We start from the raw sequence: 25,994 nt of genomic DNA on the forward strand, positions 1-25,994 counted from the left end.
CTTTTTTCTTTTTGCTTATGTGGTGCTGAGGAATCGAACCCAGGGCCTCAGGCATGCAAGGCAAGCGCTCTACCACTGAGCCACCTTCCCAGCCCCCTTTCTTTCTTTCTTTCTTTCTTTCTTTCTTTCTTTCTTTCTTTCTTTCTTTCTTTCTTTCTTTCTTTCTTTCTTTCTTTCTTTCTTTGTGAAGATTAAACCCAGGGCCTTATACTTATTAGGCAAGTGATCTAATACTTGGGCTATGTCACCAGAAAATGAGTCACATTGTTGAAGAGTTCATAGAAGTAGATATTTGGCTCTAAGCATCTTTGGGAAGTACAATCCATGGTACTCATCAAATAAATATGTACTATGTAAAGCAGCTGCTACTCTACTGTCAATGTACCCGTCTTCTATGTTTCATCTTCAGTTAGCCTTCTTTGCTACCGTGACTTCTTTAAGAGCATTGATATAGGAAGCTTTAGTATTTTGTCTTTTGCCTTGTAACTTCTGTGGCTATAAATTCTCCTAAGAACTCAATAAGCTGGCAAAGCACTAGTGTACCCATCAGCTCTTTCCTATTTGTTGTTGTTTAATGAATCATCACCCTGGTATAGAAGTGTGGAAATGAGGATGTTCTTTTAAGGTTTTAGCATTATAAATGGGTACTTTTATCATGGTGGTCGGTGAGGGGGTGACTATCTTGGAATAAGGAGGTAACTCCATAATTTCATTTACTTTTATCCCTTGCTTCTCTCCCTTCATTAAATATAATTTGAGTATTAATAAAAATTGGTATGTAGCTTTAGAATAATGTTAATAAGACAACCAAGTGAATGTCTGATAGAAGACCCCTTTTGAAGTTTACTAGTGAGTGCTAGGATACCTTTGGGCATGAATATCAATAAGTTATTATATATAAACTTTAGATAGTTTTCATATATAATAATATGAATATAATGAGTATGATGGAGGTTGTTATGTTAAAAGTCTTCATTACTAAATAGCTGTCTTTCTAACTTTCCACATGGACACTGTCTGGCTGTTTAATGTAGGCTTGTCTGGGGCGGGGAAGACTACCGTGAGCATGGCCCTGGAAGAGTACTTGGTTTGCCATGGCATTCCATGCTACACTTTGGATGGTGACAATATTCGTCAAGGTCTCAATAAAAATCTTGGCTTTAGTCCTGAAGACAGAGAAGAGAACGTTCGGCGCATTGCAGAAGTTGCTAAGCTCTTTGCAGATGCTGGCTTAGTGTGTATCACAAGTTTTATATCACCTTATACTCAGGTATGTGTTTGGGACAATCTGTTCTGATTTCATTGATCAAAAATACAGTAGTAAGCAAAGCACATAATATAACATGAGTGTGTGGCTAAATCCTTTTCCCCCACATATATCCAAATAACCTGAAACTTATGTGTTGTTATTTGTGTGTGTGTGTGTGTGTGTGTGTGCGTGTGCCAGTAGTGGCTATTGTTATACCAGTTGAACCATCCCTCTAATTCCAGCTTTTTGCTGTTTAATTGGAGATAAGAATCTCATAGATTTGTCTACTTGGACTGGTTCTGAACTTTAACCCCTCAGATCTCAGCCTCTTGAGTAGCTAGGATTATATACATGTGCCACTGGTGCCTGGTTATGCTGTAATTTTTAAAGTAAATCCAGTTTTGCTAAAACCTGCTGTAAAGGAATTCAAAAGATAGCCAAGTTGTTGAATTCAAGTCAATGCTAGCCTGACTTTTCAGTTCAGTCAACCTAGTGGGAATATTTGACAGGTGTCAGACACCAGGGAAAGTCCAAGTGTCTTTCAGGACTTCTTCCCTCATAGTTTTTTTTTTTTTTTTCCCAGTCCTAAGGCTTGAACTCAGGGCCTGAGCACTGTTCCTGAGGTGGTTTTTGCTCAAGGCTAGCACTTTACCACTTGAGCCACAGTGCCACGTCTAGCTTTTTGTGTTTATGTGGCACTGGGGAATTGAACCCAGGTCTTTGTGCATGCTAGGCAAGAACTCTACCACTAAGCCATATTCCCAGCCCCTCATAGTTCTTTGATCAGCTCTTATCAATGCTTTCTCTTATTTTAAAGACCATAGCAATGTCAGATCACTTTTTGTATTCCTCTGAAGAAAGTTATGTGGATTTTTAACACAGGATTTGTTTCTCCTCTGCTAAGAAGGCACCCTGCTTCCTTCTGCCCTTCCCTTCTCCGTTTACTTCTGTTTATGTTTTTGTATGTACTCTGTTGTGGTTATGGGTTTCTCCTCTTGAATAGCTCCCCTCCTCCCTCAGGCTGTGTGGTCCTTCTCTTTTGTACCTTGACACACCATTTTATAAGACCCCCAACTTGTTGGTGCTTCTCATACTAGCAGTAATGCCTAACAATGTAATTAATATCTATCATTTATCCAACATTATGTACTGGTAAGTGTGGTGAAGAGCTCTTCACGTAAATTGACGCCTGATTCTCATCCTGCAGTATGAAAGGTAGATGGGAGGAGAGTAAGATGTTCATTGTTCAGTCACAAATCCTTACATGAGTGACTTGTTCCCAGGTATACGTGGTTGACTCAGATGAGAACTTGTACTCAGGCACTGTCTTTATGACCACACTCTATCCATTGTGCTGTGCTGCCTTCAGATCTCAGTTTTTTCTATATTATCATTCTGTCTTATTTATCTTTGTAATCTAGATATCACTCCATTTCCTGGCAGTGGTTGGTGTCTGTTAAACAACTGATTATTGGGGCTGGGAAGGTGGATCAGTGGTAGAGCGCTTGCCTTGCATGCCTGAGGCCCTGGGTTCGATTCCACAGCACCACATAAAAAAAAAAGTCGGAAGTGGCACTGTGGCTCAAGGGGTAGAGCGTTAGCCTTGAGCTGAAGTTCTGAGGGACAGCGCCCAGGCCCAGTGTTCAGGCCCCACAACTGGACCCCCCCAAAAAAAAAACAAAAAACAAAAAAACAACAACTGATTATTTTGTAAGGAAGCTCATATATGAAACACACAATGGTTCAAGTAGAGGTTTTGGAGCTGGACACAAATAGGCTAAGTTGTCAGTCTGGCTTAGCTTCCTCAGCTCAGGTGATTTCTACCTTACAGGGCTGCTCTGAGGAGTTGAGTTATCTTTGCAAAGTCAAGCACAGGATCTATTTTGTGATAAGTATTTAATATTACAATAAATAATAGCACATTTCTAGCACAGTAGCAGACACATTTTGATGGTTATAGAGATGTCATTTTTAAAATAAAAATTGAACTGGGCACTTCTGGCTCATGCCTGTAATCCTAGCTACTCCAGATTCTGAGATCTGAAGATTATGGCTCAAAGCCAGCCCCGGTAGGAAAGTCTCTGAGACTTATCTCCAGGTAACCACCAAAAAGCTAGAAGTAGAGCTGTGGCTCTAATTGATAAAATGCTAGCCTTAAGCACAAAAGCTCAAGTATAGCCCTCAGCCCCTGAGTTCAAGCCCCAAGACTGGCGCAGAAACAAACCATAATAACAACAACAACAACAATAATAATTGACCTGGATCTAAAAATAACTTATATAAGTTCATTTAATTGAACCAAAGCAGTAGTCCTACAAAGTTTCCTGGAGACTACTTTTTGTTTTCTTGAAACCTTAGGATCAGTGTCAATATATTATCAGTTTAAGTGTAACAAAGGAAATAAGTAAGCAGAATGTGAGTTGTTTAGGTTTCTGAATCCCTGGATGTGAAAGTGTTGCAAGGTAACATAACAGTGATGTTCTTGTACCTTCTGGGCATTGATGTGGTACTCAGAAAGTGGTAGTCACTAAGGCCTTATTTGGAGATATGTCACATGGGTCTTGGGTATCTAAAAGTACACACTGATCTGCTGTTTGGCATTCCTTGTTTTTATAGTGTGGAACTGCATCTGTAAAAGGCCTAAGCATGAGGTTTGGACTGTAATTAGGGCGTGCTGAAATCGTTGATAAAGTCTGCATTGAACCAGTTAATACAGGGCATGTAGAAGTGCACCTAAGGTGAGCAGAGGGCTCTGACAAAGCTGAAGTGACACCAGTATTATGAGCTGGGTCAAGTATGGGGAGCAGGAATGATGTGAAGTCACATTAGAGGAGTCTGTGGGGATAATGCTGTGAAACACAGCAGGAATTCTAGACTTTGAAGCACTGAAAGATACCTATGGTAAAGGGAAGCTTAAAAAATAACATTAGGTGTGTGTGTGTGTGTGTGTGTGTATGTGTGTGTGTGTGTGTTTGAGTGTGTTTGAGATAGGTACTTGCTATGTAGTCCAGGCTACCCTTTCTGCTTCTGCTCTCTGAGTTCTGGGATTACTGATATACACCACATTCTTAGTTGAATTCATTTGTTTTGAGTGGAGGAGCATGACTTGATATTTTCAGGAGCAAGATCCAGTGGGAAGGGATAAGGCTGAACATTTCAGATGAAGTGGAGAGAAGGGGTTGAATGAGGTCCTGTAGGAATCCCGGAGAGGGCTTGTGATTTAGATGATGTGAAAGATCGAGCGGCACGGAGAGTGAGATTCTTCGTCTGCAGATAGAATTTGCATGAAGAGTTGACTGAGAGCTTTCATGCCTGGGGATTTTTCTCTTTTGAAATAGGAAGAATGGTGAGTAGGCATGGTTTGTCAGGGTATCTATGAGGAAGGTGGCTGAAGCTAACCTGAACTCCATTGGAAACAGGAATAGGGGACGTAGGCACAGACCAGCTTTGAAAAATACTGGCTGTGCTTTGGTGTAGAGTATGGAGGAACAGCTTGCATTTGAGAACAGCAAGGTGAGTGATATCCTCTGGGCTGAACTAGTAGAGACCAGAAGAGGGGGTTGACTTTCAAAGGAGTGGGTCTCAGGATGGGGGTGGAGGAATTTTAGACAAAGTGATGAAGAGTTAGATTTAAGAGTTGTGCAGCAAAATTAAGTTTGGGTTGTGCTAGATAGGAGACATGGCTATGGGGGCTTATATGTGGCAAGGAAATAAACTAGGATTGTGTGTGTGTGTGTTTGTGTGTGTGTGTGTGTGTGTGTATGTGTGTGGTTGTGTGAAGTTGCTTTTTTTCTTTTCTTTTTTCTCTTTGTTTTTTATTGTAAAAATACTGTACAGAGGGGTTAGAGTTACATGAGTAAGGTAATGAGTACATTTCCTATTGAGCATTGTTACCTCCTCCTTTGTTTTTCCCCTACTATCCCTTTCCTCCTCACCTCCCCAATGAAGTTGCTTTTATGCCAGCTGAGTCTGAACATCATATGAAGAGAGGCCAGATATCATTTGCATTCTAGCTGAACTTTGGCTCAGGTTTCCCATAGAATTTAGGTGAAAATGCTGGATATGGCAGCACATACCTGTAATCCCAGTCACTCTTGAAGTGGAAATAACCAGGATTGTGGTTGGAGACCATTTGGGGCAAAAAAACAAGACCCCATGACAGCAGCTGGACCATGTATGGTAGACAGGTCTGTAATCTCAACAAGGCAGGAGGCATAGGTAGAAGAATCATAGTCTGAAGCTGAGCACAAAGCTACAAGGCCCTGTTGGAAAATTACTAAAGCAAAAAGGGCTGAGGACATGGCTCAAGTGCTAGAGTACCTGCAAGTCGGAGGCTCTGTGTTCATACCCTAGTACTGTCCAGAAAAGGAAAAAAGATGGGGCTGGGATGGTGGATCAGTGGTAGAGCGCTTGCCTTGTATGCCTGAGGCCCTGGGTTCGAGTCCTCAGCACCACATAAGCAAAAGAACAAAGAAGGAAAGAAGTTAGCTGATAGTTTTCATGGTACAGCCACTGTTTCATGTTGACTTTATTCAGCATTATGTCTGTTAAACTTATTATGAAAAGTGATTATTATTAACATCTTGGATTTCTTTATTCATTTCAATTTATTTTTAAAACATAAATTAACTTTTAGCTTGGTATGTTTTTCACTATCAGTGGTACAGTCTTCTTTTCTTAGATATGAATGTGGCAGTTAAGTTTGTGTGATCACATTTTTAGTTTTTCTTTTTTTTGTTTCTATTAAAATCCCCTCTTTTTCAGGATCGCAACAATGCAAGGCAAATCCACGAAGGTGCAAGTCTACCTTTCTTTGAAGTGTTTGTCGATGCTCCTCTGCATGTTTGTGAACAGAGGGATGTCAAAGGACTCTACAAAAAGGCACGAGCAGGAGAAATTAAAGGCAAGTAATAATTTCTTCCCAGTTTCTCTGTGTTTTAGTAAGACATTTGAGATTTTTGCTCAGGTTTGTACTCTATGACTTCAGTCACAATTGACTTTTTGGTCAGCTTAAGGGTCTCACAGACTTTCCTTCCCCACCTGGCTTCAAAGTGGGATCCTCAGACCTCAGCCTTCTGAGTAGTTAGAATTATAGTTGTGAGCCACCTGTACCCTGCTGATATTTGGTCTTTTTGTGTACAGGGCAGACTTATCTTTTCTAGAGATTGAAAGTGTTTACATGACATTTGAGAGACAATGGATGTTATTACAGTGTTCTCTTAGGCTCAGTGTTATTGGTTATATTGGGACCTTGCTTATAAATCAGAGTGGGGCCCGTAAGAGATAGTGAAATCCTTCCTGGATTAACAGCTATTAGCGCCTTTACAGTCTTTATTGTCATGAAAGTATAGGAAGTCCCATAATGATTAGGAAAAATACCTAAACTATAAGCTGACAAGGATAAGGTTCTTTCCTTATTTATATCATAGCATTTGGGATGGGCTTCTAATCCTTCTGTGTGGGACTGTGAGTCAACATATTACAGATTCCTTCCTCCTTCCGTTTTAATGGTGCACTTGCCGAGTATCAACCGTGATGAATACAAGACACTGAAGGAGAAATTTAGCTCTGTTACTTATTTACTGGAAGCAGAGAGCATGCTGACCTTTAAAGATTCAAGACAGATCACTCAGTGAACACTGTTTAGGGATGATTGATTCATGCAGATCACTTTTCTTAAACTTCCCACCAGGGGGTAAGATGGCCTGTGACCATCTGAGCAGGCCCTGGGTACTCTGTGCATTCCATTTCTAGCCCTGAAAATGCTTGTTAATCTGGGTTCTTCTGTTTTTAGATCTGGGAGCACTTCAGCAGTTGGGGCATGTTCTTTCTGTGTTGACACGTAGGTCTGTGGGCGAGACTAATGTCCTTCCATGCCGCCTTGAGGTTCAGCTCTTGTAGTTCCTTTGCCCCCAACAGGCTGGCATGTTCTTGACTTGGATAGAACAGACTCTCTGACTGGAACAGTTTAAGACAGAGGGAGAGAGATGGATTATGGTCATCATGATGGTGACTTTCCATTGCAGGTTTTTTTTTTGTAAACAACTGGCACAGAGAAGCATATGGTATGTTCAGGGTCCTCACATTAAGACTTTTCACTTACTTTAGTGTTATGATCCTTTTTGTAAGTGTGTATTGGTAAGGGAGGGTAGATTTATCTTGCTAGCTGGAATAAGCTAACTTGAGCGTATGAACACAATATTGAACATTTTTCTATCTTGAAAATTTAGTCACTGTGTTAGAAGGTGTTAATGGCTCACACCTGTAATCTTAAGTACCTAGGAGGCGGGTTGGGAAGGTGGCTCAGTGGTAGAGTGCTTGCCTTGCATGCATGAGGCCCTGGGTTCGATTCCTCAGCACCACATAAGCAAAAAGAAAAAAAAAACAGAAGTGGCGCTGTGGCTCAAGTGGTAGAGCGCTAGCCTTGAGCTGAAGAGCTGAGGGACAGTGCCCAGGCCCAGAGTTCAGGCCCCATGACTGGACCAAAAAAACCCCCAAACAAACAAAGTACCTAGGAGGCTGAGATCTGAGGATGGTGGTGTGAAGCTAGACCTGGAAGGAAAGCACATGAGACTCTTAATAAATTACCCTCCCCAAAGCCAGAAGTGGACTTCTGACTCAAGTGGTAGGACACTAGTTTTGAACAAAAAGAAGCACAGGGACAGCCCGTAGGCCCTGAGTTCAAGCTCTAGGACAGGCCCTAAAACAAAACAAAACTACTTAGCCACAGTATGGCCCAAAGCATACCTATCACTGATATAGTAAATGCTCATTGGATAGATGAAAAGGGAGGCAGGAGAAAGGATGTTAAACACATATAGCAGGGTTTTTTTTTTATTAGAAAGGTATTATTTGGGGATAAGAGGCAGAGATAGATAAGACCAAATCCAAAAGATCTCTGGTTTGTACCCTGTTGCTGGGAGCAGGTTTATGTTTATCTACTCTCCTTTTACTTTTCCAAGTGTTGGGTATATTCCTCAGAATACACATTGATACCGTGCTATTAAGGGGTGTGTATGTGCATGTGTGCGCTTATTCTCACGTATTGGTTTACTTGGAAAATTAATAAATGAAACCAATACATGAGAATAGACTATAGAGTTATTTGTTTTGTTATTTATTCGTGAATTGTTGAGATAGGTTTTATCAAGTAGTCCAGGCTAGCTTCAAACTCAGGATCATCTTGTCATTGCCTTCTGAGAACTAGAATTACAAGTATGTGTTGCCTATTAAGAGTTGTTTACTTCAAAAAATCATTTATACCTGGGTGCTGGTGATTCATGACAGTAATACTAATTAGTATTCAGGAAGCTGACATCTGAAGATTGCAGTTTGAAGCCAGCCTGGGTAGGAAAGTCCACAAGATTCTTATCTCCAATTAACTTCTGAAAAGACAGAAATGGAGCTATGGCTCAAGTGGCAGAACGCTAGCCTTGAGCAAAAAAGTTCAGCACCAGTCCCTGAGCTCAAGTCTCAGGAGCAGCGCGAGCACGCGCACACACACACACACACACACACACACACACACTAATTTACTTGTCAGAATGGTGTTTAACAAGTCTTCATAAAATGCTGTGGTGGCAGCCACTTAAGAACAGAAAAGAGGGCTGTGAATGTGGCTTAGTGGTAGAATGCTTGTCTAGTATGCATGAAGTCCTGGGTTCAATTCCTCAGTACCACATAAACAGAAAAAGCTCAAAGTGGTGCTGTGGCTCAAGTGGTAGAGGGCTAGCCTTGAGCAAAAGAAGCCCAGGGACAGTGCTCAGGCTCTGAGTTCAAGCTCCAGGACCGGCCAAAAAAAAGGACAGGCTTACATAGATTATTGAACCTCTAGGTTTTATAGACCTACATATACCATTTACTGGACAGTATAAACGTATGCTATTCTAATATCATGATTACTACTCAAGTAGTTATAATTATATACTTGAATATAAGTGTTTTTTTTCTCACAGCATGCATTTGTCATAATTACCTGTGGGATTACTTGGCTAGGAGGAGAAGTTGTGGATTTCTGTAATGTTAAAGCCAGCTCTTCTAATCAAGGGCTTCTCTGGCTCTGAGATATATTGATGTTGCCTTGGGAACTTGTGTAATTCAGTGACCAAGCTCTGTCTGAGACTGGTGGAATTGTGAGAGTGGGACCTGGCCATTGCAGTGTATAGCTTGCGCTGGGAAGGTGGCTCAGTGGTAGAGCACTTGCCTTGCTGGTGTTCTAACTAGACATTTCTTCCCAGTTATTGTTTTCTGTATATTTGTGAGCACAACCAGGAATCTTGGTAATGCAGTTTTTTTTTTAAGTTTGCTTTTAGAACTTCAATGGTGCTTAGAAATCTGAAATAGAAAAAAAAATGAAGTAAGTATATGCTTTTGAGCTCTTTTGTTATTGGTGCCTAACAACAGTGGTTTTGAATTTTTGTTGAGCGTTCTTACCTAAGAGTGAACTAGGTTCTTTAAGGCAGACAGGCATTGAATAACTAATGCTGGTGTGTTGTTAGTGAGGGGAGTCAGACAGGAATAACCTATCCTGGCTCAGTGAGCCCATTTTGAGTTTGTTCCTTTCTCAATGATTACATGGTAATACATATGTAGTTGGGAAATTCTAAAGAGAGGCTAATACTTACATTGGTCACATCCGATTTTGGAATCTATTTGGTGATGTAGTAGCCTCTTATTTATGATTTAAGTAATAGTACTGTTAAATTGTCTTGCTTCAGCATGTCTTACATGTTCACAGAAACCTGCAGAGCTTTGGTTTGGCCACAGATATAGTCCTTGTGAGTATAATGGACAGATTGACTTAAGCTTTTATAGACCTGCACTGAACCTTGTCAGGTTTGATTGTATGCACAGGGCTTAGGTCTAGGCCTGTATTCCTGTGGAATTCATTCCACTGGTATTCATTCCTTATGTCACTAACAATTTAGGCATTGAATTGGTTGGTTGACCAACATGTTGTGGCCAGAGTCTGGCAGGAATCTAACCTTGTGACTTGCTGAAGAGCAATGATTCAGTGTTCACTGATTTAGTTTTGTGGCAACTTTATTGGCTGTCCCTACAGTGAGTAGTGAGAACTGTCTGTGTGTGCTTAAAGAAGAAATACAAGTTTAATTGAAATCATCTCCTAAGAAAGAAGTGTCACTTTCATAACGCTGTAGCTGAGAAGGGAGCGCAGATGGTAATTTCAACATGGATTTGCACTGAAGAAATGTTCATCTCCCTCCCCTCTCCCAATATCATCTGGTACTTTCTAAAGGTTTCACTGGGATTGATTCTGAATATGAAAAGCCTGAAGCCCCTGAGTTGGTGCTGAAGACAGATTCCTGTGATGTAAATGATTGTGTCCAGCAAGTTGTGGAGCTTCTACAGGAACGGGTAAGGGAATGCAAAAGAAACTAATCAGAGAAGAATTATAAACATCTTATTACCACCCCTCCAAAAAAAAATATAACATTACTATTGAGTAATACAAGTACTTTAAATTCTTTATCATAGCAAGAGTTTCCTGTAGGTGTCATAGTGTTATGGGCTATGTTAAACATAGACAACCTATGAAATATCAGTGAACATTAAGTTCAGTAAGTTGGCAGGCATGGGGGTGAGGGGTGTTGTCAAACAGTCTTTTATTTTGTGAGTAATTTTGCCACAAAAATGCCTAATAGTAGAAGTCCAGCCATGATTATACTAGTATATTATTACCATTATATTATGAATTTAAAAAGTTTTTATGTTGGTGGTACTGAGGTTTGAACTCAGGGCCTGTGCTAGCCAGGCAAGTGCTCTATCATTTGAGCCACACCCCTAGCCATCTGTGTTTTTGAGGTTATTTTCCCAGATAGGGTCTCACTTTTTGCCTAGGCTAGTCTGGAACTACAATCCTCCTACCTATACCTCTGGCATAACAGTGATTATAGGCTTGAGCCATTGAACCCAGCACATATCATGGCTTTCTATTGTATGGAAGAGGGTAATATGGCCTGGAACTTCTCAGAGAATGATAGTGATCTATCCATGGATATAATTGTGGCAAGTAGAGTTTTCTTTCTTTGATACTCAGTGTTACTTTGAAGAGATTCTTCTGAAATGGATTCTACCTGGAGTTCTTTATTTAATGTCATTTAGTAAGAAAGATAAAGTATTCCTCTGTCCATGAAAAACATGTTTTCAGCATGCTGTACAATAGGTGTTTCAGGGCAATGAGTTCTTTGGTTACCAAGGGAACTTTGTTTTACTGTCATATCTTGATGGTCTTGAGGAGCTTCATTCTCTCTCCCTGGCTCGCTCTTTCTTTATATGTGTGATGTATGTGTGTGTGTATGTGTGATTGTGTGTGTGTGTGTGTGTGTGTACAGAGAGAGATAGTATTGGGGTTTCACACTTAGTAGACAGGCACTCTGCCACTTAATCCCTATACTCAGTCCATTCATTTTTTTCACACATTTCAGTTGGCATGCATTTATTGAAGAATATAGAAGACACTGGTGGCTGGTAGCTCACACCTGCAATCTTAGCTATTCAGGAGGCTGAGATTTGTGGATTGCAGTTTGAAACCAGCCTGGGCAAGAAAGTCCTTAAGCACCAACCCCTCCAAACAACAACAACAACACCTGGAAGTGAAGCTGGGTGTCAGTGTCTCATGCCTGTAATCCTAACTACTTGGAGACTGAGATCTAAGGATTGCAGTTCAAAGCCAGCCCAGGAAAGAAAGTCTAGGAGACTCTTATCTCCAGTTAATCACCAGAAAACTTGAAGTGGCACTATGGCTCAAGGTAGTAGAGTGCTAGCCTTGAGCAAAAGAGATCATGGTCAGTGCTCACGCCCCAAGTTCAAGCCCCACAACTGACAAAAACAAACCAAAAAAACCCAAACTGGATATGAATTTGTGGCTCAAGTGATAGAATGCTAGCCTTGAGCAAGGATGCTCAAGAGACAGCATTCAGTCCCTGAGTTCAAGCCTCATAACCAACAAAAACAAAATAAAACAAAAAAAAAGAAGGTAGAAGACACTAACAAATAGCCAGTATATTTGGTGTAAAAATTTCCCCTAACCCTTGATTGGTCACTAGATGGCCTTCTAGGATTGCATTTTAACTCAGTTTCTTATGACATAAGTAAGTAGATTTCTTGCTGGTTTTAATCTAAAGTGATATTTTAAATATTGGTTTTTAATCTTACCAGGAATCTAGATTTACTAGTGCTATAAATTATTTAAAAGTTTGTCTTTTTTTTTTTTAAAAAAAAACAACAACAAAATGGTGGTTAGTGCTCTAAATGGATTTTATACTACACATAAAAACCAGACTTTGTAGCTCAGTTTTAAAGTGTTGCCAGAATGTCATTTGTGTTCATGCTCTGGATGCATGTAGTTTAGATAATAGAAATTCAACAGTTGCATGAAAATATGAACGAGCCCTAGCATTCAAACCTGCTGAGCAGATTTGGCTGTAGAGAAAAGGTACAGGGAATAACTTACAGGAAAACTTACAACTTTGGAATCACTGTGTTTTTGCCCCCATGTTAGGTTGGAGTTCTTAGGAAGAGTTCAATATGACAAGAGTTTTTGTTTTCTTGTAGTGAATGTTGCTTGTGCTGGCTGCGTTTCCAGGTGAAAGCAATTACCTGAGCTAAGGCTATAGGTTCGGACTAGGTTAGATCTTAGATGATGTACAATCATTAAAAAAAAAGTACACATGTTACATTTTAAAGCTAATATTTAAAACTCATAATATTTAAATAGTCCGGACTTAATACATTTAGAATTTACCCCTCACCAATGGTGGGAGTTAAGTTGTTTACGGATCCCTGCTCAGGACTGCTAAGAGCATCCGTTAAGACCCTGATACCCTTCCGTGTTAGGATTATAGCCTTTGAGATGGTCGGAGTATTAATATAGATTTTTTTTTCTGGCCTGGTTTTTTGGTTTGCAATTTGCTGAAATAAAGGGTTTTATATGGAAAAGATGAAGAAAAACACATTGTTGTTTCTAATAGCCAGTAGAATGAATAGCTCATGTGTCAGGGCTTGGCATTCTGTTTGTCCAGATACTATGTCTCACTTTGAGGTGCTTTTGCTCCTTGTGGATGTGTAGTGCTTGTTTTGGAAAACTGAGATTTGTTGTAGAATGTACTGGAAACTTGCTGCATTTGCATTTTTAAGATTCCTTTGGCATTCCTGCTTGAGTTATTTCTTTTGTCTATATGCATAGAATCTGTGTAGAACTCACTTCCACTGAGCAGAAACTGTGTGCCCCTTGATTTGTTGTTATGTTTGCATTCACCCCAGAAATACTTTATCATTCTAGAAGAGCAAAACTTTATCTTTCTAGGGGAGCAAAACAGTAGCAAACTCCTGAGTTTTTGTTTTAGTGTTGGTTAGGTACTGGGAAAATTTTGTGTCTATGATATGAGGCTAAAATTTCCTTACTATATTGCTAGACGGGGAAATCTAAAAAGGGGAGGATGTGAGCTGTTTCTAAGGGGGAAAAACATACTTTAATTCAAAAACAAAATACAAAAAAGGTTTCTTCTCTATCTTGAAAAGAAAGTAGTTACTTTGTAGGTAAAGCAGGATTTAACTAAAAATGTCTTCATTCTGGAGCATGATATTTGTGCATAAACCACCTAAAATAATTTGGTTATGTTTGTAGTATAACCATTACCCTTTTGGTTTTCAAGAAACACTTAGATTTGTTCATAAGTTATTTGTGTATGTGTGTTATAACAGTGCAGTTGGAAGGCAACTGTAGGCATCATCTAGAGAAACGTTTGTTACTTTGCTGTTTTTGTTTGGATGTCTGCAAGGGCGGTGGAGTTAGGGACCTGTGAACCCATTGCTTTTTTGTGGCCAACTCCTGGCAGAGCTCCTCACAGACACAGTTTTGTGCCTTCGTGCATCACAGTGGTCTGTGCAGAAGTTAAGCTTCAATCCAAACCTTGATGGTGGAAGTAAAATTGAGATAGGCTGGAATATTGTATGTGTAAAAATGTGACTTTAGTGTCATAAAGGAACATACCAAAACTGGAAACAATTAGGTTTCCTGAAGTTTAGATTTTGAGTTAGTTTTGTTACATTTTATTTGAGGTCACTTCTTTTTTTTGAATATAGTCTATCTTTTTTTTGTACATTTTTTATTGTAAAAATGCTGTACAGAGGGGTTACAGTTACACGAGCAAGGTAACTTCTTTTCCATTTTTAATATGAAATGGTCTTCTTTGTCTCTTCTTACTAATTTTGATTAGAGATCTACTTTATTAGATATGAGAATAGCTACTTCTGCCTGCTATTTGCTTGGGAGATTTTGTTCTACTCTTTCTTCTCAAGCCAATATTTGTTTTTGTTAGTAAGATACTTTTTTTTTTCAGGCAACAATGATCAGCTCTTACTTTTTTTTTTTTTTTGGCCAGTCCTGGGGCTTGAACTCAGGGCCTGGGCACTGTCCCCAAGCTTCTTTTGTTCAAGGCTAACATGCTACCACTTGAGTCACAGCGCCACTTGTGGCTTTTTCTGTGCATGTGGTACTGAGGAATCAAACCCAGAGCTTCATGCATGCTAGGCAAGCACTCTACCAGCCCTCAGCTCTTACTTTTTAATTGAACTCGCAATTCTATGTATTTTGGTGGGGGAATTGTGACCATTATTATTCAGTGATAATATTGAAAAGTGTGGGCTAGAAGGTGGCTCAGTGGTAGAGCGCTTGCCTTGCATGTATGAGGCCCTGGGTTCGATTCCTCAGCACCACATAAGCAGAAAAAAAAAAGCTGGAAGTGGCGCTGTGGCTCAAGTGGTAGAGTGGTAGAGTGCCAGCCTTGAGCTGAAGAGCAGAGGGACAGCGCCCAGGTCCAGAGTTCAGGCCCCACGACTGGACCCCCCCCCCAAAAAAAAAGAAAAGAAAAGTGTATGATGTCTACCTGGCTAGAGAAAAGTCCTAGTATCTGAGGGTCTCTATAGAAATATTACCAAGCTTAGGATTGGCAGAGTGCCCAGATTTAGCTATCTAGTGGCTTTGGGGACTTGTAACCAGGCAGAGCCGAAAGCTCCCAGCATGGCACCCAGTGAGCCCCCAGTATTTTCAGCCTCAGCCTTCCCAGGGTGGACTGACCAACATTAGGATAATTAATTGGGGGTAGCACTGTGTAGTAGACATTGCCATTGCTGTGGAGGGAGGATTCCCTTCCCCGCTCTAGCCCCATAGGACTCAGTCTATGGTGGTGGGGCAGAGCTGCTCAATTCATGACATCTAGGAAGCAGAGTGAAGCAGTACCAGGCAATGACACTCCCCAGAGACCAACTTCCTCCAACTAGGCCTACCCCCTTCCAGAGTTCACCATGTCCAAATAATCTGTGCAGAATTTGAATTATCAGTACAGTAAGCCATTCAAAGGTCAGAGATCAAATTGATTTAATTGTCTCTTACATATCCTCTCAGATACACCCTGAGGTGTACTTAGTTAATTTGGCATTTCTCAATCTAATGACAATCAAGATTAGCCATTACTGACAGGAAAACCTTCGTTTGCATGTGTGTGTGTGTGTGTGTGTGTGTGTGTGTGTGTGTATGAATATAGTATATATATGTATGTATATATACTGTGTGTATACACATATTACATATACACATACATATGCATCCAGTGATGCGCTGATTTTTTTCACTAAAGAACTTTTTAACCTTTAATTGCATTTCTGTTATGTAGGATATTGTACCTGTGGATGCCTCTTATGAAGTAAAAGAATTGTATGTACCAGAAAATAAACTTCACTTGGCAAAAACAGATGCAGAAACATTACCAGCATTGAAAATTAATAAAGTAAGCTCTACATTGCTTTTCAAACTAAATGTTACTTCTAAACAGTCATCAGTTTGTTAAATGGGACTTGTATCTGGGTTTGAGGCCAGGACAGCAGTAATGGGGGTGATGGTATTATGGCTTGTATCATAATTTCCAGGGAAGGGAAATGTTTTAATTTGTGAAAAAAATGATTCCCACATAACGATGGCTTTGATTTACTTGTAGCAGTAATACTTATTTTGAAATATCAAAGAACAAAGATTGTGTGAGATTTTAAGGCTTAAGAGAGAGAATGGGCTCTAAAAACATGAAGAAATACTAATCTATATTAATTAAAATGAACATTGCCTCCTTTAAATATGTTTCCTAATCTCCTGCCCAAAATTTGTCTCTCCCTTTCATATATTAAGAATAATTCATGTATTCAGACTAGTTCTGTTGAATATCTTAGCTCTAATGATATCATTAGGTGCCTTTCACAATAAAAGATTACTGAGTTCAATGAAGCATGAAGAGAAAGGAGCACGTAATTTGTTTTAAAATCTTAGAGAATTAAGTTGTACCATTTATGAATGTTTTAGAAATAGATTAAGAAGTAAGGACAGGAAGGATTGGAAGTTGGATTTCTTAGTCTTTCTAGTAAGACAACAGAAAGCCAAGAGACAAAGGGAAATACCCTGTCTGAAAGTAGAGAAGAAGGAAAACACAACTTCCTGAACTTGAAGAAAGACTCTCGTAGCTGCTCAGATTGCTGATAGGTGATGTACTTTGTGTGACTGGGTTGTTAACCAGAGCCCGGGACATGGCAGGAGAGGTGTAGAGCAGAGTAGTTCCAGAAGCTGACTGGAATTCCCATGATGGACAGATACACAGACAGAGACAGACACACATACACATTCACACAATGAGAATGAGACTGATTGAAGGAATCAGGCCCACCAGACTAAAACCTGGAAAGACAGTGGCCTTTTCCTCAAGTAAGTTTATTGCTATGCACCTAAGATATCCTGCCATTCTTGCCCTTTCTCACAAGACATTTCCAAACACCTCACCAGAGGCAAAGGCTGCCTTTTACCTAGGATTTTTTTCAGGAACAAAGATGGTTTGCTGCTGTTAGATATCCTGAAGCACTGGATTCCAAGAGGTACCCATCATAGTCACCACGAAAGGTTTAGACAAGAAGTACAGAGGAAAGCTTGAAGTGCAACCAAATTCTCCATGAATGCCAGTTCTCTTGGGAGTTGAATCAGGGAAATTCTTTTCAATTATTTGATACTTTCAGTGGAATACATTGGTCAAAGTGCTTTGGGAATAAATAGGAGACTCATCATTACACACTGTTCGGTCAAGTTGTCATCTTTTTCTCATTAGAGATCCACTGTTATCTGTCTGATTTAAAAAGAACATTCATCTTATATTAGGGACATGCACAGTTCATCTGTTCTTAATGTTCTGATATGTTAGAAAATCTGAAAGTTCAAGAATTAATGACCTTTGTAAAATGAACAGCACTCTGTTATGATTGCTTTTTCTTTTTTTCTTTTTCTTTTTGCTATTCCTGGGGCTTGAACTCAGAGCCTGGGCACTGTCCCTGAGCTTCTTTTGCTCAAGGCTAGCACTCTACCACTTGAGCCACAGCACCACTTTGGCCTTTTCTGTTTATTTGGTACTGAGCAATCGAACCCAAGGCTTCATGCATGCTAGGCAAGAACCAGTAAACTACATTCCAAGCTTATCTATTTTTTAAAAAAATTATTTAAAGTTTTTTTTTCCTTTTCAGTTTAGGACAGTGATTATTGAAGTATAGTTTGCAGTCCTTCATTATCAGCATTTTCTTGGAATGAGATAGAACTATAAAATCTTGGGCCCTACTGAATTAAAAACTGAGAGTGAAGCAATCTTTTATTTTAACAATACTTGCAAAGGTGTGTGATGTGCAGTAAAATTAGAGAGCTACTGCCTTAGACGAGATTGTCCTTATGAGAAACATATAGAGTATTCCTTACCTGACCCGTGGCCTTGTAATTCCTCTGTACATCACCTTTATAAGAACAATAAATAATAATTTAAGAGAGTAGAAACGCGTTATTTTAGTGTAGCATGTGTGTTTTCCTATGTGTAGTTTCCTACTGCTTTCATTCTTTGGTAGAATTGTGTAATCTCTAACCATTTTTAAAATGGGTGTTGCCATTACTTTCCAAACTAAATCGTGAAAGACTTTTACTACGTGGGTTTGTAAATGGATGTAATAGGGATTTTTCTTCGCTGTGTAATTTTCCAGGTGGACATGCAGTGGGTGCAGGTCTTGGCAGAAGGCTGGGCAACGCCCCTGAATGGCTTCATGCGAGAGAGGGAGTATTTACAGTGCCTTCATTTTGATTGTCTTCTGGATGGTAAGGTAGTTTCCATCCCAAGGTTCCTTTCGTATGGGAGTGGCATTATATAGTTTCAGGGCTTTGTCACTGTTTGCAAATGCTAGTGGACACATGTTAATAAAGGTAGCTTTCAGAGCTGGGAAGGTGGTTCAGTGGTAGAGCGCTTGCCTTGCATGCATGAGGCCCTGGGTTCCTTTCTGCAGCACCACATAAACAGAAAAAGGTGGAAGTGGTGCCATGGCTCAAGTGGTAGAGTGCTAGCCTTGAGCTGAAGAGCTGAGGGACAGCGCCCAGGCCCAGAGTTCAAGTTCCACAACCAACCAAAAACAAAAAACAAACAAAAGAGGTAGCTTTCAAAAGGTAAGTTATTATCAGCACTGAACATTTTGCATGACTGTGAAATCCTATGTCCGTTTTCCTGATTGTGTTTCCTTGTAGAGGAAGAGGGAAAACCTGGTGATTAGGGCTAAAAATGGGCCCTAAAAGCACATATAATTCCCTAGTCCTCATGGAAAAGTTCCCCTCCCAGGAACATTCACACCAAAGCATGCCACCCTGAAGCCATGGTCCAGCCTTCTAAAGGGGAGTCAAGAAATCCTGAAATAAAAGACTAAATTCAAGGCTCCTCCTGCAGGGGCTGTGCTGCCAAGGCAGGCAGAGGCTTCATCTCGTCGCCATTTTTTTTTAACCACCACAGTAGATATAATTTCATCTTTACAATTTTTCAGGTTCTCCCCTTCCCTAAGGATTCCTTGTTGCTTCTTAGATACTCATTTCAGGATAATTTTCCTTTTTGTAGAGGTCTGTCCTTTTAAATTCTTTCTATAGCTGTCCTTTGGTGATAAATGTGGCAAGTAGAAACGAACATTCTTATTTCTCCTTTTTCCTTTCCTTTGCCCTCTTTCCCTCTCTCTCTCTCTCTCTCGTTCTCTCCCTCCCTCCCTCCCTCCCTTCCTCCCTCCCTTCCTCCCTTCCTCCCTTCCTCCCTTCCTCCCTCCCTCCCTTCCTCCCTTCCTCCCTTCCTCCCTTCCTCCCTCCCTCCCTCCCTCCCTCCCTTCCTTCCTTCCTTCCTACCTTCCTTCCTTTCTTCCTTCCCAGTAGGGGCCTTATTATGTTGTCACAACCATCTATAGACTCACTATGCTCCCTAGTTTGGGCTCAAATTTACAATCTTCCAACCTTAGCCTTCAGGTACCTAGGATGGTGGGTGTGTGCCACTATGTCTAGCTCCTATTATTTTATTTTATTTATTTTTTATTGATTGTGGGGCCTGAACTCTGGGCCTGGGCACTGCCCCTCAGCTCTTCAGCTCAAGGCCAGCATTCTACCCCTTGAGCCATAGTGCCACTTCCGGCTTTTTCTGCTTATGTAGTGCTGAGGAATCAAACCCAGGACCTCATGCATACGAGGCAAGCGCTCTACCGCTGAGTCACCTTCCCAGCCTGAGCTCCTATTATTTTAAAACATTTTTAAAAAGTTGCCAATGTAAGCCAGGTACTAGAGGCTCATGCCTGTAATCCTAGCTGCTCAGAGGGCTGAGCACTGAGGATCAGGATTCAATGACAGCCTGGACAGGAAAGTCCATGACACTCTTTAGTCCAGAAAACTACCAGCAAACTGGAAGTGGCAATGTGGCTCAAAGTGGCAGAGCACTAACTGAGTGAAGAAAGCTCAGGGACAGTAACTAGGTCCTGAATTTAAGAAAAAAAAGTTGCCAAAGTAAATAATGTCTTGGATATTAGAATTAGAACTCAGCTATTTTTATGTTTTATATGGTTGGTAACCGAACCTGAGTGAGTGTACACTTATGAAAATAATTTGAATGTCACAAATCCGTGCTAAATTGCTAGCAAGTTTCTCTATTTGTATAACTACGTTAAACTGGAATACAGTAATGTGTGCAAAGGTAATTACTGGCCCTTCTTTGTGTTAGCTTTTGGTTGCTATGACAAGATATTAGAGATAAAAACTTAAGGAATGAAAGGTATATTTTGGCTTATAGTTCAGAGAGTTCAGTCTGTGGTTGGCTGGCTCCATTTCTTTTGTTGTTAGGAAACTTAGTTGTGGGGAAACAGAGAAGTCACCAATTAAGAGGCCAAATTATAAGTCATTCTTGGAGAGCTGGGGGACTGCTGGTGTTCTCTTGTCTCAAAGACATTTATCTAGGAGAAGCATAGACCCAGTCTCCTTCCTTCACTTTCAGGCCTGTGTAGTGAGGTAGAAACATAATAGCAGAAAGACAGAGAGGAAAGCTGCTCCCCTCATGGTAGCCACAACCCAGAGAGTCAGAGAAATGGAAGGATCCAAAGGAGAAATAAACCTTTCCAAGTCTCTTCCCTGAATGATTTGTTTTCTTCAACTAGGCCCCATCTTCTAATAGCTATGAATTCTTGAATAAATTAATTTGTAGGAGATTAATGTCCTCATGATCCAGTCACATCTCAGTATTTCTCGAGCAACGTTATCATAAGACTATAAGGATTAAATAGACTTTAATTTTCTAGTTTAGGATTAATGATGGACTGACAGCTTAGTAATGACTCAGAGATCTTCCTGTTCATTTTCTATCTTGAACTGTACTTAGCTAGTGGTGCTACTTTCAAATGTGGCCATGTGGACATCGATGATAAGAAGGGTTGCTGTGTCTGCCACAAGTGCAATTTCCTCAGTACAAAAACTCAAGTAGGGGGGCTGGGAAGGTGGCTCAGTGGTAGAGCACTTGCCTTGCATGCCTGAGGCCCTGGGTTCGATTCCTCAGCACCACATAAGCAAAAAGAAAAAAGCCGGAAGTGGCGCTGTGGCTCAAGTGGTAGAGAGCTAGCCTTGAGCTGAAGAGCTGAGGGACAGCGTCCAGGCCCAGAGTTCAGGCCCCACAACTGGACCCAAAAAACAAACAAACAAAAAAAAACTCAAGTAGGAATTTAAGAGTACATTTAACTTTGTGGTGGTGTTACTGCTACTCTGATCTCTTTGAACTCAGAGCCTCACCCTTACTAGGCAAGCTCTACCACTTGACCCATCCCTCCAGTCCCTTTTCACTAATTTATCAGATTATTTTCAATTGTTTTTCTGTTACTGGGATTATAGGCGTATACAACCATGCACAGCTTCTATTTTACTTAATCGTTCATGCTAAGTTGATAGGAATAAAATTTTTTGCAGCTAAAGCTTGGGCACTGAGACCATACCTTTGGTCTTACTGACCACACATTTTCTTCTAAGTGAAGCAGCTAACCAGTGCTTCATTTCTTGAGTAGTGAGGTATTGGTTTGCAGTGACTCTATTTAAAAAACAGCGAGCTGGGTGCCACTGGCTCATACCTGGAATCCTAGCTACTCAGGAAGCTGAGATCTAAGGATTATGGTTCGAAGCCAGCCCTGGTAGAAAAGTCTGTAAGACTTTTTTTTTTTTTTGTCAGTTGTGGGACTTGAACTCTGGGCTTGGGCGCTGTCCCTATGCTCTTCAGCTCAAGGCTAGTGCTCTACCGCTTAAGCCAATGTACCACTTCTGCTTTTCTGCTTTTGGTTTTTATTGGAGATAAGAGTCTCACGGATTTTACTGCCCAGGCTGGCTTTGAACCTGGATCCTCAGAACTCAGCCTCCTGAGTAGTTAGGATTACAGGTATGAGCCACAGGCACCCGGCTCCAGAGACTCTTATCTCCAATAAACTACTCAGATAAAGCTGGAAGTAGCTCTGTGGCTCAAGTGGTTTCTGGCCAGCCTTGAGCACAAAGAGGCTCAGGGGGAGCACCCAGGCCCTGAGTTCAAGCCTCAGGACCAGCAAAATAAATAAGTAAATAAATAAACTTAAAAAAACAACAAAAATTTAGAGTATTTTTCTTCCTGTTTCGAAACTTCTGTGGATACTCACATATATTTATTCAACTTGCCTGTTTTCACAAGACTTCAAGTTTTCTGCAGTGTAGCTCTGTGTCTCACTCATATGAGATACACAGTGTGCTTTTGGTAATTAGTTGTAACCCTCCTTAGGCAAGCAGCACCTTGTACTTTTGTAATTCTGTAAAAAGTTGTCTTCAAGGAGAACTTGATACATTGTCATGCAAGGATCACTGTACAGTGTTGGGTCTTTTTGTTTGTTTGTTTGTAACTGGGATTATTGATGTTTTCTCTGAACAAGTTTGTTCCTGCTTCTGATTTTCTGTGTCTCGTTCTACGTGACGCTGTCACTGGGTGCATAAGCCTTTTGAAATTAGAAATGTGTCCACAGAAGAGGAAGATGAGTGGAAGGGAGGCCATTGCTAAGCAATCTAAGCTGTGTGTGTTTGTTCCTCCATGCCTGCAGGGGGTGTCATTAACTTGTCGGTGCCTATAGTGCTGACTGCCACTCAAGAGGACAAGGAGAGACTGGATGGCTGCACAGCATTCGCTCTGATGTACGAGGGCCGCCGAGTGGCTATTCTTCGCAACCCAGAGTTTTTTGAGCACAGGAAAGAGGAGCGTTGTGCCAGACAGTGGGGAACAACATGTAAAAACCACCCCTACATTAAGGTCCTACATACATCTTGCTGCATTTTTATCTTGACTTGCTGTGACATCAGTGCTGTAATGTGGGCATTGTTTTGTTCGTGAGCCGTTCCATTGGCTTATTAATACTTTGCAGAACTTTGACTGGATTTTAGATTAGTGTAATAAGCTGACTTGTAATTTTGGCTCAATTAAATATTCAACAATTTTTTTTTTTTAGTTCTTTTGTGGGGGGGGGGTCCAGTCGTGGGGCCTGAACTCTGGGCCTGGGCGCTGTCCCTCAGCTCTTCAGCTCAAGGCTAGCGCTCTACCACTTGAGTCACAGCACCACTTCCGGCTTTTTTTTTTCTTTTTGCTTATGTGGTGCTGAGGAATCGAACCCAGGGCCTCAGGCATGCAAGGCAAGCACTCTACCACTGAGCCACCTTCCCAGCCCTTTTTAGTTCTTTTGTAGTTGGGTGCTGGGGCTTAAACCTGGGGTTTTACTGGGCTGGGGATATGGCTTAGTGGTAGAGTGCTTGCCCAGCAGGCATGAAGCCCTGGATTCGAGTCCTCAGTACCACATAAACAGAAAAAGTCGGAAGTGGCGCTGTGGCTCACGTGGTAAAGTACTAGCCTGGAGCGAAAGAAGTTCCAGGGATAAAGCCCAGGTCCTGAGTTAAAGCCCCAGGACTGACCAAAAAAACCCAACAACGAAAACAAAAAATACCCTCTAGGGCTTACATATATTGTCTGTTCTGCCATTTAGCTACACTCCCCACCCCTTGCTTTGAACACATTTAAAAAAATATCTGCTATATGCCCAGCACTGAAGTGGGTACTGGAACTTGGAAACTGGGGTGTACCGTTTATGCACGAGTTTAGGGGTGGGGCATAAATGGATCGTGACCTTAGAAGGAGGATGTGGGACCAAGCTGCACCACACCAGCGTGGCTTAATCATTTCTGGTGTTTTTATGTTGTTGTTTTTTTCCCCCATGGTAGGAAAGTAGAGAAATACAATTAGTCTCCCAAAAGTGCTTTGTTTACTTTAAGTATTGTGTGTGGCATGTTAGCTTTGAAGTCAAAGTTCTGGGATTTGTTTGGTATTTTAAAGTAGACTTGCAGCATTAAAAGAATCGAGGTGCTTTGTGGGTAGGGGAAGAGGATGACCTGGTCTTGTAGGGTCCCAACTCCTCCTTTCAGATTCAGAGAAAGAAGGTAAGGAAAGCTGGATACAGTTTGATGAATTTGTCAATGAATTTGAAAAGTTTGTATGAATTTGAATTTGTCAGTGATCATTAATGCTTTAGCAGTTTAGGAACACAGAGGTATGAATAATCCAGGGCTACAAACTTCTACTAATCAACTTTGAACAAGGAGATGGCTTTGACTTTCTTATGTAAATTAAAAAAAAAGAAATGACAAAGTGCCTTCTAATAGTATAGCATCTCTAATCCTAATGTAGTTGATAATCACAATGCCTCTTAAAGATGGAGAGTAGTTCACAGCTGTATGTAGTTTATGAGAGGATTCTCATCACTGTTTAAATCTTGATTTCTATTTAAATAGATGATTTTCTATGTCTTCCTATTAGATGGTTATGGAGCAGGGAGACTGGCTGATTGGAGGAGATCTTCAAGTCCTGGACCGCATTTACTGGCATGATGGTCTTGATCAGTATCGCCTCACTCCTTCTGAGCTCAAGCAGAAATTTAAAGATATGAACGCTGGTAAGATGTAATGCCAGTAAGACCTAATGAGACTGCTAGGAAAGAAAGTTTCAGAAGTGTTTTTCTAATGTGTAATGTGGAAATAAGTAAAGGTAGATGTCGTAATGGAATATGTGAGGAAAAGTAGGGGGTCAAAACCAACCAGTGTAGTTTTGCTGCATCTGTCTAACTTTATCTAACATCATGCAAATAGCAAATGGACCATTTATTTATTGTAAAACCCCTGTGTTAAAGCTGAATGGATTATGGAACAGCATTTATTTGGATAGTTCAACAGAACTTTTATTACATTTACTCCATTTAAGCAGTGTTTGCTATGTGTCTCTGTATGCCAGCATGCCAGGTGCTGAGGCTCCATAAAATCAATATAAGAGAAGCCTAGGATATACAAGAGAGAGACATTAAATAGTAACACAAAAAAGTTGTAGTCATTACTTTTGCATCATTTCTAGGTTTGGATGAAATGGAGCAATATGACAAGAAGGGACATTTTAGATACTGTTGTCTTTTACATTTTGATATGTTCCAAGGAAGACTTTTTTCTTTTTCTTTCTTTCTTTTTGACAGTCTCACTATGTAGAAGAATGGCATAAACTCTCTAGTTTATGCCCAATACAGCCTTCCAAGTGGTAGGAGGGTAGGAGTGTACTACCATGCTTGGCTTCAGTACAGGACTTTTAGCTCAGAATTCTGCCATCGGTTTTGTGTGTGTGTGTGTGTGTGTGTGTGTGTGTGTGTGTGTGTGCGTCTATGTCTGTGTGTCTGTATGTGTGTGTGTATGCTGGTTATGGGGCTTGAACTCAGGGCCTCAGATGAGTCACTCACAGTGGTACTCTATAGCTCCCGCCCAGTCTGCTTTATTTATTCACATTCCTGCTTGCTTACGTGAGATTGGGGGACAGGACCCCTCGGACTTGATTCTTCTTTTTCTCTGAAGTTGAAGCAAATATTGACTTAATATCCAGGAACTTCTCTGAGTGCTGCACTTGATGGTTATCTATGGATAGATTATTCTCTCCTTTCTGGCCTTCATAATTTGGGCTGAGTTGATAAATGAATAATAATGGATATGTCAGTAATGGCACCAGTTCTCATTAGTATATAACTTAGGGTTTGTATAGAAGTCACTTCTGGACATTGACGAGTGAGGGAAAGGGCTGCTAACAAAAAATTTCCATCCTGAAAAGACACTGGCTAATAGTGAAAATGACAGCATTAATTCAAACTTATCTTTTCCCATCTCATCTCTTTCTCATTAGAATGCTGTCATGTGAGGATAGAACTTTGAGAGTTCCTCTAGCGTGTGTGTGTGTGTGTGTGTGTGTGTGTGTGTGTGTGTGTGTGTGTGTGTCCTGGGTATGTGTACTGGTTCTGAACCCAGGGC

The 25,994-nt window shown here is 40.7% G+C and overlaps 1 protein-coding gene across 2 annotated transcripts in view; it reads left to right on the forward strand.

Annotated features, from left to right (window-relative positions):
- Positions 1–25,994, forward strand: part of Papss1 (3'-phosphoadenosine 5'-phosphosulfate synthase 1) — a 65,517-nt gene that overhangs the window by 15,777 nt on the left and 23,746 nt on the right. Inside the window, exons 3-9 of one of the 2 annotated variants that reach the window (XM_013023821.1) lie at positions 1,035–1,270; positions 6,014–6,152; positions 10,506–10,624; positions 15,943–16,056; positions 18,320–18,431; positions 22,718–22,923; positions 24,475–24,610. In XM_013023821.1, coding sequence (XP_012879275.1) covers positions 1,035–1,270; positions 6,014–6,152; positions 10,506–10,624; positions 15,943–16,056; positions 18,320–18,431; positions 22,718–22,923; positions 24,475–24,610 — 1,062 coding nt within the window. The remainder of the gene's footprint in view (positions 1–1,034; positions 1,271–6,013; positions 6,153–10,505; positions 10,625–15,942; positions 16,057–18,319; positions 18,432–22,717; positions 22,924–24,474; positions 24,611–25,994) is intronic. The other variant, XM_013023822.1, reaches the window with a different exon arrangement.

This window comes from Dipodomys ordii, unplaced genomic scaffold, assembly GCF_000151885.1.
Source record: "Dipodomys ordii isolate 6190 unplaced genomic scaffold, Dord_2.0 Scaffold70, whole genome shotgun sequence".
NCBI classification, from domain to species: Eukaryota; Metazoa; Chordata; class Mammalia; order Rodentia; family Heteromyidae; genus Dipodomys; species Dipodomys ordii.